General features: G+C 47.0%; 1 protein-coding gene across 1 annotated transcript in view; it reads left to right on the top strand.

The window, feature by feature from the left end:
• The first annotated feature begins 834 nt into the window (after positions 1-834).
• Positions 835-15,250, top strand: part of NECAB2 (N-terminal EF-hand calcium binding protein 2) — a 332,316-nt gene continuing 317,900 nt past the window's right edge. The window contains exon 1 of the mRNA XM_060788246.2: positions 835-1,235. Coding sequence (XP_060644229.2) covers positions 951-1,235 — 285 coding nt within the window. The 5' untranslated portion in view covers positions 835-950. The remainder of the gene's footprint in view (positions 1,236-15,250) is intronic.

Genomic DNA, 15,250 nt, shown 5'->3' with positions numbered 1-15,250 from the left:
GGCAGTCAGAGTGGATTCATTCTGAAAGCATCCCTCTGTTGAACTATAACTCCCAGAACTATAATAGCACAGGGCAGTTGGAGTGGCATCAAACTGCATTCATTCTGGAAGCAACCCTCTGTCGAACTATAATTCCCAGAACTACAATAGCACAGGGCAGTTGGTGTGGTGTCAAACTGCATACATTCTGGAAGCATCCCCCTGTCGAACTATAACTCCCAGGAATACAATAGCACAAAGCAGTTGGAGTAGTGTTGAACTGCATTCACTATACAGCCTAGAAGCATCCCTTTGTCGAACTATAACTCCCAGGAGCACAGGGCAGGTGGAGTGGTGTCAAACTGTATTCATTCTCTAGCCTAGAAGTATCCCCTTGTCGAACTACAACTCCCAGGATTACAATAGCACAAAGCAGTTGGAGTAGCATCAAACTGCAATGACCAGTTGGAGTGGTGTCAAACTGCCTTCACTCTACAGCCTAGAAGCATCTCCTTGTCGAACTACAACTCCCAGGAGCACAGGGCAGGTAGAGTAGTATCAAACTGTATTCATTCTCCAGCCTAGAAGCATCCCTTTGTCGAACTACAACTCCCAGGATCTCAACAACACTGAGCAGTCGGAGTGGCATCAAACTGCATTCACTCTACAGCCTAGAAGCACCTTCTTGAACTACAAGAGCCAATGCCATATCAGTTAAAGTGGTGTCAAACCGCATTCCCTCTCCGACAGTGTAGATGCCCCCTCCCCTCCCTCTGGGCCCCTCCTTCCCTTTCCACGCGGGGCGGCGGGTGGGGTTTCTCCTGCCTGCCTGCTTCCCTCCCTCCTCCCTCCCCTCTTCCCTCTTCCTCTCTTTCTTTCCGAGGCGGGCGAGGGAAGGAGGGAAGGGAGGAAGGAGGGAGGGAGGGAGGATCGGAGGGGAAACTCCTCCAGGATGAAGGCTCCCGTCAAAGATGTGTGAGCAGGCTGCGCGCTATTGCCGGGCGAGCCTCCACAAGCTGCTGCGCAAAGAGGAGCGGGCGCTGCCGGTCTCCCCGGGCCCGGACGGGCTGCTCCGCTGGATCGTGGCCAAGATGAGCGACAAGAGCCTCCTGCCCGAGAGGGAGCTGCCCGCCGACGACGAAGAAGAGGACGAGGAAGAGGACCAAGAAGGGGGTCAGAGAAGCCGGCGGGGAGCCGCCTCGGCCGCCCACGCCGAGATGCCCGAGCTGCGGAAAGGCGCCTCTGTCATCTTGGATGTGAGTCCCTTCTGCTTGCGAACGGGAGCGACCCGGCAAACCCCAACCTCCCCCTTTTGACTACAGGCAATAACATCCCTTTGGACATCCCTTCATTGGCTAGAGTTTGGGGCAAAGTTCCCCAGCTCTTCCCCTTCTGCCCAGTTGGAACGGGAGGGACCTGGCAAACCCCAACCACCTCTCTTTGGAGATCTCTTCATTGGCTAGAGTTTGAGGCTTAGTTCCCCAGCTCTTCCCCTTCTGCCCAGTTGGAACGGGAGGGACCTGGCAAACCCCAACCACCTCTCTTTGGAGATCTCTTCATTGGCTAGAGTTTGGGGCAAAGTTCCCCAGCTCTTCCCCTTCTGCCCAGTTGGAACGGGAGGGACCTGGCAAACCCCAACCACCTCTCTTTGGAGATCTCTTCATTGGCTAGAGTTTGAGGCTTAGTTCCCCAGCTCTTCCCCTTCTGCCCAGTTGGAACGGAAGGAACCTGGCAAACCCCAACAACCTCTCTTTGGAGATCCCTTCATTGGCTAGAGTTTGGGGAAGAGTTCCCCGGCTCCTTCTGCCCAAACAGGAGGGACCCGGCAAACCCCAACCACCTCCCTTTAGAGATCTCGTCAATGGCTAGAGTTTGAGGCATATTTTCCCAGCTCTTTTCCTTCTGCCCAGTTGGAACGGGAGGGACCTGGCAAACCCCAACCACCTCTCTTTGGAGATCTCTTCATTGGCTAGAGTTTGAGGCTTAGTTCCCCAGCTCTTCCCCTTCTGCCCAGTTGGAACGAAAGGAACCTGGCAAACCCCAACAACCTCTCTTTGGAGATCCCTTCATTGGCTAGAGTTGGGGGCCAAGTTCCCCATCTCTTCCCCTTTTGCCCAGTTGGAACGGGAGGGACCTGGCAAACCCCAACCATCTCCCTTTGGACATCCCTTCATTGGCTAGAGTTTGGGGCCAAGTTCCCCTGCTCCTCTCCTTCTGCCCAGGTGGAACGGGAGGGACCTGGCAAACCCTGAACACCTCTCTTTGGAGATCTCTTCATTGGCTAGAGTTTGGGGACAAGTTCCCCAGATCCTCTCCTTCTGCCCAGTTAGAACGGGAGAGACCCAGCAAACCCCAATCACCTCCCTTTGGAGATCTCTTCATTGGCTAGAGTTTGGGGCAAAGTTCCCCAGCTCTTCTCTTCTGCCCAGTTGGAACGGGAGGAACCTGGCAAACCCCAACCACTCCCTTTTGGCTACAGGCAATAACATCACTTTGGAGATCCCTTCAGTGGCTAGAGTTTGGGGCAAAGTTTCCCAGCTCTTCTCATTCTGCCCAGTTGGAACGGGAGGAATCTGGCAAACCCCAACTGCCCCCTTTTGGCTACAGACAATAATATCCCTTTGGAGATCTCTTCACTTCACTGACTAGAGTTCCCCAGCTCATCTCCTTCTGCCCAGTTGGAACGGGAGGGACCTGGCAAACCCCCTTTTGGCTACAGACAATAACATCCCTTTGGAGATCCCTTCACTGGCTAGAGTTTGAAGCAAAGTTCCCCATCGCTTCTCCTTCTGCCCAGGTGGAACAGGAGAGATCCGGCAAACCCCAACCACCTCCCTTTAGAGATCTCTTCATTGACTAGAGTTTGAGGCATAGTTTCCCAGCTCTTCTCCTTCTGCTCAGTTGGAACGGGAGGGACCTGGCAAACCCCAACTGCCCCCTTTTGGCTACAGGCAATGCCATCCCTTCAGAGATCCCTTCATTGGCTGGAGTTTGGGGACAAGTTCCCCAGCTCCTCTCCTTCTGCCCAGGTGGAACGGGAGCGACCCGGCAAACCCCAAACACCTCCCTTTGGAGATCTCTTCATTGGCTAGAGTTTGGGGCAAAGTTCCCCAGCTCTTCCCCTTCTGCCCAGTTCGAACGGGAGGAACCTGGCAAACCCCAACCGCCTCCTTTTGGCTACAGACAATACCATCCCTTTGGAGATCCTTTGGGACAGCTCAGCTGTCCAATTTAAGGAGGGAAAGGCATGGATCTGAATTGGGAAGTCCGGGGGATGGAAAAGGGCTCCCATAGTCTCCCTTCCCTGGGTAAGAGTTTGGGTCAAAGCTCCTGGAAATGTCCCCCGGCTCTTCTCCTTCTGTCCAGGGGAAAGGGAAGCGACCTGGCAAAACCCAATCGCCTCTCTTTGAGCTGCAGCCGTCCCTTTGGAGACCTTTCCAGACAGCTCAGCTATCCAGTTTCAGGAAAGAAAGGTTTGGATTGCAAATTGGGAAGTCCAGAGGAAGAGAAAGGGATTCCATAGTCTTCCTTCCCTGTCTAGAGTTTGGGGCAAAGCTCCCCATCTCTTCTCCTTCTGCCCAGGAGGAATGAGAGCTATCTGGCAAAACCCAACCGCCTCCTTTTGGCTACAATGTCATCTCTTGGAGATCCTTTTGGGATAGTTCAGCTGTCCAATTTCAGGAAGGAAAGGCTTAGATCTGAATTGGGAAGTCCAGAGGATGGCAAAGGGATCCCATAGTCTCCCTCCCTGGCTAAGAGTTTGGGGCAAAGCTCCTAGCACTCCTCCTTCTGCCTAGAGAGACCCACAAGACTCAACCAGCTCTCCTTGGCTACAGATATCCCTTAGGAGAACCTTTTGTGATGGCTCGGCTATCCAGTGTCCATAGGGAAAGGCTTGGATATGAGTTGGGAAGTCCAAGGGAGGGCAAGGGGATCCCATAGTCTTCCTTCCCTGGATAAGAGTTTGGGGCAAAGCTTCTGGAAAAGTTCTCCAGCTCTACGCACTTTCCCTTCTGCTTAGAGTGACCCATAAGACTCAACCACCTCTCCTTGGTTACAGATATTCCTTAGGAGAACCTTTTGTGACAGCTCAGCTACTTCAGTAGGGAAAGGCTAGGATCTGAGTTGGGAAGTCCAGGGGAAAGGTAAGGGGTTCCATAGTCTCCCTTTCCTGCCTAGAATGGGAAGTCGGATCTGGCCACGGTGGTCCACGCTCTTGTCACATCCCGGCTGGATTACTGCAACGCACTCTACGTGGGGTTGCCTTTAAAGACTGCTCGGAAACTACAACTAGTCCAGCGAGAAGCAGCCAGATTGCTCACCGGAGCGACGTACAGGGAGCATACCACCCCCCTGTTGCGTCAGCTCCACTGGCTGCCGATCCAATTCCGAGCGGAATTTAAGGTGCTGGTTTTGACCTATAAAACCCTATACGGTTCCAGCCCAGTGTATTTGTCCGAACGGATCTCCCTCTACATCCCACCTCGAAGTTTAAGGTCTTCTGGGGAGGCCCTGCTCTCGACCCCGCCAGTCTCACAAGTGAGGCTGGCGGGGACGAGGAGCAGGGCCTTCTCAGTGGCGGCCCCCCGCCTGTGGAACTCACTCCCCGGGGAGATTAGATCGGCGACCTCCCTCCTAGCATTTAGGAAAAAACTAAAGACCTGGATGTGGGACCAAGCTTTTGGTCACTCTGATAATTCAAGGACCTGGCGATAGACAAGGACAAACGGAGTAGAACGGATGTATGGACTCTGATATATGGACTCTGACATGAGATGGTTTTAGGCTTTATGTTTTTACTATGTATTGATGTTTTAATCTAATTGCTAATTGTTATATTTTTTGGATTACTTGTTGTGTAATTGGGCATCTAATTGTGCCCTCCCTGTAAGCCGCCCTGAGTCCCCCTCGGGGTGAGAAGGGCGGGGTATAAGTGAATGAAATAAATAAATAATAAATAAATAGAATTTGGGGCAAAGCTCCTGGAAAAGTTTCCCCAGCTGTGACCCTTCTCTTTTTGCTCAGGAGGAAGGGGAGCAACCAGCATAACTCAACTATGTCCCTTTGGCTACAGACATCCCTCAGCTTTCCAGTTTCCAGAGGGAAAGGCTTGGATTTGAATTGGGAAGTCCAGGGGAGGAAAAAGGGCTTCCAATTGTGTATTATTTACTTTATTTACACTCTTGTCTTTTACCTCGCGGGACTCAAGGCAACCCAAGTCTCCCTTCCTTGGCCAGAGTTTGAGCAAGTTCCCCAGTTTAGCTCATCTCCTTCAACCCAGGGGGAACAAAAGTGACCCACAAACTCCAACCACCTCTCCTTGGCAACAGTTATCCCTTAGGAGACCCTTTAGGACAGTGGTTCTCAACCTTCCTAATGGCATGACCCCTTAATACAGTTCCTCATGTTGTGGTGACCCCCAACCATGAAATGATTTTGTTGCCTACTTCATAACTATAATTTTGCTACTGTTAGGAATTGTAATGTAAATATCTGATATACAGCATATATTTTCATTCAAATTTGGCCCAAATTCCTGATGCTCCCAAATTTGAATATTGGTGGGGTTGGGGGGATTGATTTTTGTCATTTGGGAGTTGTAGTTGCTGGAATTTATAGTTCACCTAGAATTAAAGAGCATTCTGAACTCTACCAACGATGAAATTGAACCAAACTTGGCACACAGAACTTCCATGATCAGCAGAAAATACTGGAAGGGTTTAGTGGGCATTGACCTTGAGTTTTGGAGTTGTAGTTCACCTGTATCCAGAGAGAACTGTGGATTCAAACAATGATGGATCTGGAGCAAACTTGGCACAAATCCTCAATATGCCCAAATGTGAACACTGGTGGAGTTTGGGAGAAAACGACCATGACATTTGGAAGTTGTAGTTCCTGGGATTTATAGTTCACCTACAATCAAAGAGCATTCTGAACTCTAACAATAGAATTGGGCCAAACTTCCCACACAGAACCCCCATGACCAACAGAAAATACTGTTTTCTCGGATAGTCTTTGGCGACCCCTCTGACGCCCCTTTGCGACCCCCCCCCCCAGGGATCCCGACCCCCAGGTTGAGGAACACTGATTTAGGGCAACTCAGCTTTCTAGTTTTGAGAGAGAAAGGCTTGGACCTGAATTGAGAAGTCTAGGAGAGGAGAAAGGGCTTCCATAGTCTCGCTTCCCGAGCTAGAGTTTGGGGCAAAGTTCCTGGAAAATCTTCCCCTGGTTGTGACCCTTCTCCTTCTACCCAGGGCGAGCTGGGGCAACCCACAAAACCCAACTATCTCCTTTTTGGAGACCTTTTGGTACAGCTCAGCTATCCTGTTTCAGGAGGGAAAAGGCTTGAATCTGAATTGGGAAGTCCAGAGGAGGAGAAAGGGATTCCAAAGTCTTTATTTCTCAGCTAGAGTTGAGGCAAAGCTCTTGGAAAGGTTTTCCCGGTTGTGAGCCAGACACAGTTGCAAGTGAAAATGCTATTAGGACACAACCATACAGCTTGGAAACCACACAACACCCCTGTGACTCTTCTCCTTCTGCCCAGGGCAGTGGTTCTCAATGTTCCTAATGCCGCGACCCCTTAATACAGTTCCTCATGTTGTGGTGACCCCCAGCCATTCAATTATTTCGGTTGCTACTTCATAATTGTAATTTTGCTACTGTTATGAATTGTTATGTAAATATCTGATATGCAGGATGTATTCTCATTCACTGGACCAAATTTGGCACAAATACCCAATATGCCCAAATTTGAATACTAGTGGGGTTGGGATGGTAGAATTGTTTTTGTCATTTGGGAGTTGTAGTTGCTGGGATTTATAGTTTGCCTACATTCAAAGAGCATTCTGAAGCCCACCAACAATGGACTTGAACCAAACTTGGCACACAGAACTCCCGTGACCAACAGAAAATACTGAAAGGGTTTGGTGGGCATTGACCTTGAGTTTGGGAGTTGTAGTTCACCTATAACCAGAGTAGCACTGTAGACTCAAACAATAATGGATCTGGATCAAACTTGGCATGAATGTTCAATATGCCCAAATATGGACACTGGTGAAGTTCGGGGAAAATAGACCTTGACATTTGGGAGTTGTAGTTGCTGGGATTTATAGTACACCTACTACCAAAGAGCATTCTGAAGCCCACCAACGATAGAATTAGTCCAAAATTCCCACACAGAACTCCCATGACCAACAGAAAATACTGTCTGTGATTATCTTTGGCGACCCCTCTGACACCTACTTGCAACCCCTTCAGGGGTCCCGACCCCCAGGTTGAGAACCACTGGCCCAGGGGGAAAGGGGAGCAATATGCAAAACCCAACTGCCTCTCCTTGGCTACAGACATCCTTTAGCTTTCCAGTGTCATGAGCAGGGGCGGCCCGTCCATTACGCGAAGTAAGTGGTCGCAGAACACTTTTTTTTTGCCAGGGGCGCAGAGGCGCCTCTGTAAATGCCCCTCGACCTCCACTTGAGGAGCGCCCCCTCAGCTCACAACAGCCCTAGCAGTCCGGGGGGGGGGGGAGCCTCGGCTTCCTTGCCTCGCTGCCGGGCGATCCTCTTCCCAAAGGGGCCGGGCCCTTGAGCCTCGCCTAGCCCCTCTCATTCCTGCTCCACCTGGACCCCGGGTGTGCGAGCAGAGCCGGCGCTCAATCGTTCTCCATGTTCGATCCCTTCCCCATGACCGGTTCCCTTTCCTGATCCCCCGGCACTCCACCCGCCTCCTCTCCTCTCCCCAATCCGCGGGTGGGCCAAGGGGCGGAGCCGCCGCGCCTGGTCCGCTGTCTGAAGAACTCAGCGTGCACACCAAAAGTCGCCTCTTCTCCTGACTTTCTCTTCAGCCATTGGGACCTAGAGAGAGAGAGAGAGAGAGAGAGAGCCCCTCTGGCTGGAGGTATCTCCCACCTCTGCTCCTTCCTTTGTTTTTGTGCCTACCCTCAGGAAAGGTGGGCAACTCCACCTCTCTCTCTCTCTCTCTCTCTCTCTCTCGGTCCCAATGGCTGAGGAGAAAATCAGGTGAAGAGGTGACTTTTGGTGCACACGCCGGGGTCTTCAGGCACGCCTCTTGACTCAAAGCGGGCCAGGCAAGGGAGCAAGTGCGGCAAGTGTAGTTACTGAGATGTATAGTTCACCTACAATCAAAGAGCATTCTGAACTCCACCAATGATGGAATTGAACCAAATATGGCACACAGAACTCCCACGACAAACAGAAAATATATATCAATGATTGGTTGTGGGTGGGGGGCGCCAAAATACTGTTTGCTTACCGTTGAAAATTACCTAGGGTCCCCTCTGGGTACACTCCCTGTATGCAGCTCCAGTTAACAACCTGGTTGGCGACCGCTGGACTAATTGGAGCTTCCGAGAAGTTTTCAAATGTCTGGCTACAGACATTCCTTAGCTTTCCAATATCATGAGAAAAAGACTTGGACCCAAACTTGGAAGTCCAAGGGAAAAGAAAAGGCTTCCAGGTCTTCCTTCCCTGGCCAGAGTTTGGAGCCAAGCTCCTCGAAAAGTTTCTCCTGCCTTTCCAGGAACTGTGCTGCTTGGGATCTCTCAGCCAGAGTGGATAGATACATCATCATTAGTAATATTATATTCCCCTGCCACCATCGCTCACATTGCATTATAGAAACACGGCACTGTCGGTTCTAAGTGTGTCTTCACTTTCAAATTGTTCCTCCACAGTGGATGTTTGGTTGGTGGTTTAAATTCGGCATTACTTTTGCATACAAAGCTAATAATTGGTCTCTGTGTCTCATCAAATAGATCTTTCAGTTCTTCTTTTGCTCATCTTAACTTTTCTGATAGAGTATTAAGAGTATTGACATTACTAGTAGTGTTTGTATTATTTAACAACAACAACAACAACAACAACAACAAGGCAGAATTATAAGTTACTACGGGTGTCTATATTTTTGGAGAAAAATTGGGAGGGAAATATAGTCTCAGGATGTTGATATTATTGGAAAAGATATGCAGAATCATAAACTGTCCAGGGTATATACTTTTGTGGAAAGGATATATAGATATCCAAAATTATATATTGTGTTCAGGGTACATACCTACAGGGGAGAAAGTGCATACATATATCCAAAATTATGTATTGTGTTCAGATTGTATACTGATCAGGAGGGAGAGGATTAGATGATGATGATGATGATGATTATTATTATTATTATCAGTATTGTATTATTGTTATTATTTGGTTCCCACAACAAGATTAGTTCACAACTAACAAGATCACTATGCTGGCTGTTGTATTTCATCACATGTCAGATACTTCCCAAGTGTCTAGGTCTGTGTGATGTATCGGCAAATAATGTGTGCAAGTCCAAGTAGGGTGCCTTTTGCAGCTGACAGATGGTGATTTTGTCAGCACCGATTGTTTTTAAGTGCAGGCCAAGGTCTTGAGACACTGCACTCAGTGTGATAATCACCACTGGGACCACCTTTACTGGCTTGTGCCAGAGTCTTTGCAGTTCAGTCTTCAATTATTATTATTATTATTATTATCATTATTATTATTAGCCACTCTGCTGGCTGTTGAATACAATCACACGTCAGACACTTCCCAACTGTCTAGGACTGTGTAATGTATTGGCAAATAATGTGTGCAGATCCCAGTAAGGTGGCCTTTTGCAGCTAGTAGATGGTAATCTTGTTAGTGCCGATTTTGTTTAAGTGCAGGCCAAGGTCTTTAGGCAGTGCACCCAGTGTGCCGATCACCACTGGGACCACCTTTACTGGCTTGTGCCAGAAGCTTTGCAGTTCGATCTTTAAATCCTCATATTATAACTTTTCCAGCAGTTGTTGTCATTGTTGTTGTTGTTAGTCTTCCAGGGTTTAAAATGGCTATGGATGCCTTTGTTTTTGGAGAGAAAAAAATTAAGGGAAAATTCCAGTATACATGTGTATATATACATTTCCCCCAAAATAATAATAGAACTATATGCTATTAAGGGAATCTATATTTTGACGGGACACTGTGTGTGTGTTTGTGTGTGTATATATATGTGCGCGCGCATGTGTGTGTGTAGAGAAACAGGTGTGTTCTCAAAGCAAAGGGTCTTTCTCAAGGGGAAAAGTTGGCCACCCCAGAAGAAGAGATTTATTTATTTATTTATTTATTTACTGTCCTTATATACCGCCGTTTCTCAGCCTAACTGGCGACTCAACGCGGTTTACAACAAAATATACAGTGCACAGTATACAATTAAAACCATAAGATTGAAAGGCATCTGCCGCAAAATCTCACTTGTAGAGTTGGAAACCTTGCAGGGATTTCTTTTTTCCCCCCATCTAAGCTTTGCATCTTTTTTTCCGAGGGGAAAACTTCCCATTAAGAGCAGCAGAGGCTAAGGGTGCAGCTACACTGCAGAATCAATGCAGTTTGACATCACTTTAACTGCCGTGGCTCAATACTATATTATTATTATTATTATTATTATTATTATTATTATTATTTGAAACATTATCTCTCCTGCAGTAGATTCAAAGTGGCTTAAAATATTATTATTATTATTATTATTATTATTATTATTATTATTATTATTAGAAACACAACAAGATGAGTCCACAGCAGACAAGATCACTCTGCTGGCTGTTGAATTGGATCAAACGTCGGACACTTCCTAAGTGTCTAGGACTGTGTGATGTATCGGTGAATGATGAGTGCAGATCCCAGTAAGGTGGCCTTTTGCAGCTGGCAGATGGTAATTTTGTCAGCACCGATTGTGTTTAAGTGCAGGCCAAGGTCTTTAGGCACTGCACCCAGTGTGCCGATCAACACTGGGACTACCTTGACTGGCTTGTGCCAGAGTTTTTGCAATTCGATCTTTAAATCCTCATATTATAGCTTTTCCACCTGTTGTTGTTGTTGTTGTTGTTGTTGTTGTTAGCCTTCCAGAGTTTAAAATGGCTATGGATGCCTATAGGGCAAGATGGATGGATGGCATCCTTGAAGTGACTGGACTGACCTTGAGGGAGCTGGGGGTGGTAACGGCCGACAGGGAGCTCTGGCGTAGGCTGGTCCATGAGGTCACGAAGAGTCGGAGACGACTGAACGAATGAACAACAACAACAACATGGATGCCTATGTTTTTGGAGAAAAAATTAAGGGAAAATTCCAGTATAAATGTGTATATGTTGAAAACCAGATTGATAAATTGCTTAGGATTGTTCTTATTAGTATTGGTATCAAATTATTATTATTATTATTATTATTATTATTATCTACAACATTCCAGAATTATAAGCCATCCTGGGTGCCTGTGATTTTGGAAGGGGAAAATGGAGAAAAGGTTCCACCATTATTTTGTATACATTGAAAACAATTGCAAAAGGTATTCAGATGGCCTTCTGCAGCTGGCAGGTGGCAATCTTGTCAGCACCGATTGTGTTTAAATGCAGGCCAAGGTCTTTAGGCACTGCACCCAGTGTGCCGATCACCACTGGGACCACCTTGACTGGCTTGTGCCAGAGTCTTTGCAGTTCGATCTTTAACTCCTTATATCGTGTCAGCTTTTCCAGTTGTTTCTCTTCAATCCTGCTGTCGCTTGGGATTGCGATATCGACGATCCATGCTTTGTTTTTTAACATGATTGTGAGATCAGGAGTGTTGTGCTCCAAAACTCTGTCTGTCTGATTTCGGAAGTCCCAGAGGCGTTTGACGTGTTCATTCTCTGTAATTTTTTTCCGGCTTGTGATCCCACCAGTTCTTTGTCGCAGGCAGATGGTATTTGTGGCATAAGTTCTAATGCAGTGTTTCTCAACCTGGGGGTCGGGACCCCTGAGGGGGTCGCGAAGGGGTGTCAGAGGGGTCGCCAAAGACCACCAGAAAACACAGTATTTTCTGATGGTCATGGGGATTCCAAGTGGGAAGTTTGAGCCAATTCTATCGTTCGTGGAGTTCAGAATGTTCTTTGATTGTAATGAACTATAAATCCCAACAACTACAACTCCCAAAAGTCAAGGTCTGTTTTCCCCAGGCTCCACCAGTGTTCACATTTGCGCATATTGAGTATTTGTGCCAAGTTTGGTCGAGATCCACCATTGCGTGAGTCCACAGTGCTCTCTGGATATAGGTGAACTACAACTCCCAAACTCAAGTTTAATACCCACCAAACCCTTCCAGTGTTTTCCGTTGGTCATGGGAGTTCTGTGTTGCAAATTAGATTCAAATCCAACGCTGGTGGAGTTCAGAATGCTCTTTGATTATAGGTGAACTATAAATCCCAGCAACTACAACTCCCAAATGACAAAATCAATCATCCCCCAACCCCACTAGCATTTACATGTGGTTGCATTGGGTATTTGTGCCCAGTTTGGTCCAGTGAATGAAAATACATCTTGCATATCTGATATTTACATTATGATTTGTAACAGTAGTAAAATGACTGTTATGAAGTAGCAACGAAAACAATGTTATGTTTGGGGGTCACCACAACATGAGGGACTGTATTAAGGGGTCACGGCATTAGGAAGGTTGAGAACCACTGTTCTAATGGATCATCTGAGCAACGGTGTTGTGCCTCTGCTTGTAGTCTGTCTGCACAATGGGATCTATTGTTTCATCCACTTCCTTGCATAGTCTACATTTGGGATCTGTCGTCGACTTTTCAATTCTGGCTTTGGTGGCACTGGTTCGAATGGCTTGTTCTTGGGCTGCCAGAATCAGGCCCTCCTTTGTCTCCTTTTTCAGAGTCCCTTTTTTGAGCCACAGCCATGTTTTTCCTTTGTCAATTTGGCTCTCAATGTTTCCCAGGAATCCATATAAATAAAAATGTAATGTTCGTTTGTGGGACAAACATAACTCAAAAACCACTGGGCGAATTGACACCAAATTTGGCCACAAGACACCTACTAACCCAAGGAGTGACCATCACTTTAAAAAAATTGAGTTTGTCATTTGGGAGTTGTAGTTGCTGGAATTTATACTTCATCTACAATCAAAGAGCATTCTGAACTCCACCAATGATAATAATAATAATAATAAAACTTTATTTATATTCCGCTCTATCTCCCCCAAAGGGCAGATGGAATTGAACCAAATGCAACACACAGGACTCCCATGACCAACAGAAAATACTAGAAGGGTTTGGTGGGCATTGACCTTGAGTTTGGGAGTTGTAGTACACCTACATCCAGAGAGCACTGTGGACTCAAACAATGATGGATCTGGACCAAACTTGGCACAAGCACTCGATACGCCCAAATATGAACACAGATGGAGTTTGGGGGAAATTGACCTTGATATTTGGGAGTTGTAGTCACTGGGATTCACAGTTTACCTACAATCAAAGAGCATTCTGAACTCCACCAATGATGATGATGATGATGATAATAATAATAATAATACTTTATTTATATTCCGCCCTATCTCCTCCAAAGGGCAGATGGAGTTGAACCAAATGTAACACACAGGATTCCCATGACCAACAGAAAATACTAGAAGGGTTTGGTGGGCATTGAGCTTGGGAGTTGTAGTACACCTACATCCAGAGAGCACTGTGGACTCAAAGAGTGATGGATCTGGACCAAACTTGGCACAAATATTCCGTATGCCCAGCTAGGAACACAGATGGAGTTTGGGGGAAATAGACCTTGACATTTGGGAGTTGTAGTTGCTGGGATTTATAGTTCACCTCCAATCAAAGAGCATTCTGAACCCCACCAGCGATAGAATTGGGGCAAACTTCCCACACAGAACCCCTATGACCAATAGAAAATACTTACGGCCATTCAGTCCAACTCCCTTCACCAGGGCAAGAAAATATAATCAAATCCTGTTTACCCACAAGCATAAAGAAATTACATATATTAGAAACCAACACTTTCATATTACTTTATTTTCCAGATCATCAGACTAGGTCACAGCAATGTGTGGCAGGGGATGGCTAATAATAATAATAATAATAATTATTATTATTATTATTATTATATTTATTTATACCTCGCTTTATCTCTTCCGAAAGGGAAAGCTATGTCATCCGGGTGCCTCCACAAACTACAACTCCCAGGATGTCATAGTATTGAGCTATGGCAGTTAAAGCGGGGTCAAACTGTATTAATTCTGCAGTGTAGATGCACCCTTTGTTGCACTTCTCTCCTCTCTTCACAAACCAGCATAATGCTGTAATTTTCTATTTGTTTCTGTTCCCATTTTCTCAGTTACTCAACTGAGCTCTGGTATGACAGCCCAGCGAGGCGGACTAGCCTCGTATTGCTTTTATGGCTAGCTTTGGGAATGTCTTGGGTTCTTCTCGGCTGAATCCATACCTGCAAAGAGGATTCAGAAGACCAACTTTTGCTAGGATTTTTTCATTCTCTGCTTAATGAGGAATATCATGACTCCATGCCCGCCCACCGCTGCAGGGATTTGTATTCCCAAGGCCTGCTATGAATCACAGCGATTGCACTTCAAGAGGATTTAGCTTTTCAAAAGTTAGGAGTTTCTATACAATTTGTCCTCTTGGCTTTGTCATGGGTTATGATAAGGGAAGTGGCTTTATCTGCAAGGCATTTAAAACTGAAGCCTGGGATGCATCTACATTATGGTATTAATGCCGTTTGACATTGCTTTAACTGCCATGGCTCCATGCTCTGGAATCCTGGAAGTCGTAGTTTTACAAACTACACATCCCAAGATCCCATAGCATGGGGTTATGGCAGTTAAAGTGGCATCAAACAGCATTCATTCTACAGTGTAGATCAGGTACGGGCAAACCAAGGCCGGGGGGCTAGATGCAGCCCCTTGGACTCTTTTCTCAGGCCCTCCTTTCTCTTGCATACTCTATCCTTTCTTCCTTCTCTCCTTCCTTCCTCCTTCCCTCCCCTCTCCCTTCCTTCCCTCCCCCTCCCTCCTTCCTTCCCTTCCACCCTTTGTCCTTCCTTCCGTTTTCCTCCCTCCTTCCCCCCTCTCTTTCTCCTTCCTTCCTTGCTTCCTCCCTTCTTCTTTCTTCCTCTTTGTTTTTCTTCTCTCCTTCCTTCCCTCTCTCTATTTTTCCTTCCTTCCTTCCTTCCTTCCTTCCTTCCTTCCTTCCTTCCCCTTTGTTTTTTCCTTCCTTCTCTCTTTCCTTCCTTCCTCCCCTCCCTCCTTCCTTCCCTTCCCTTCTGTCCTTCCTTCCCTTTTTCCTCCCTCCCTCCTTCCCCCTCTCTCTTTCTCCATCCTTCCTTCCTTCCTTCCTTCCTTCCTTCCTTCCCTCCTTCCTGCCTGCCTGCCTGCCTGCCTTCCTTCCTTCCTTCCCTTTTGCTTCCTGTTGATTCCTG

This window comes from Anolis sagrei, chromosome 8 (assembly GCF_037176765.1).
Source record: "Anolis sagrei isolate rAnoSag1 chromosome 8, rAnoSag1.mat, whole genome shotgun sequence".
Classification (NCBI taxonomy): Eukaryota; Metazoa; Chordata; class Lepidosauria; order Squamata; family Dactyloidae; genus Anolis; species Anolis sagrei.
The sequence above is the reverse complement of the archived record's forward strand: the minus strand, read 5'-3'. Positions and strand labels throughout refer to the sequence as shown.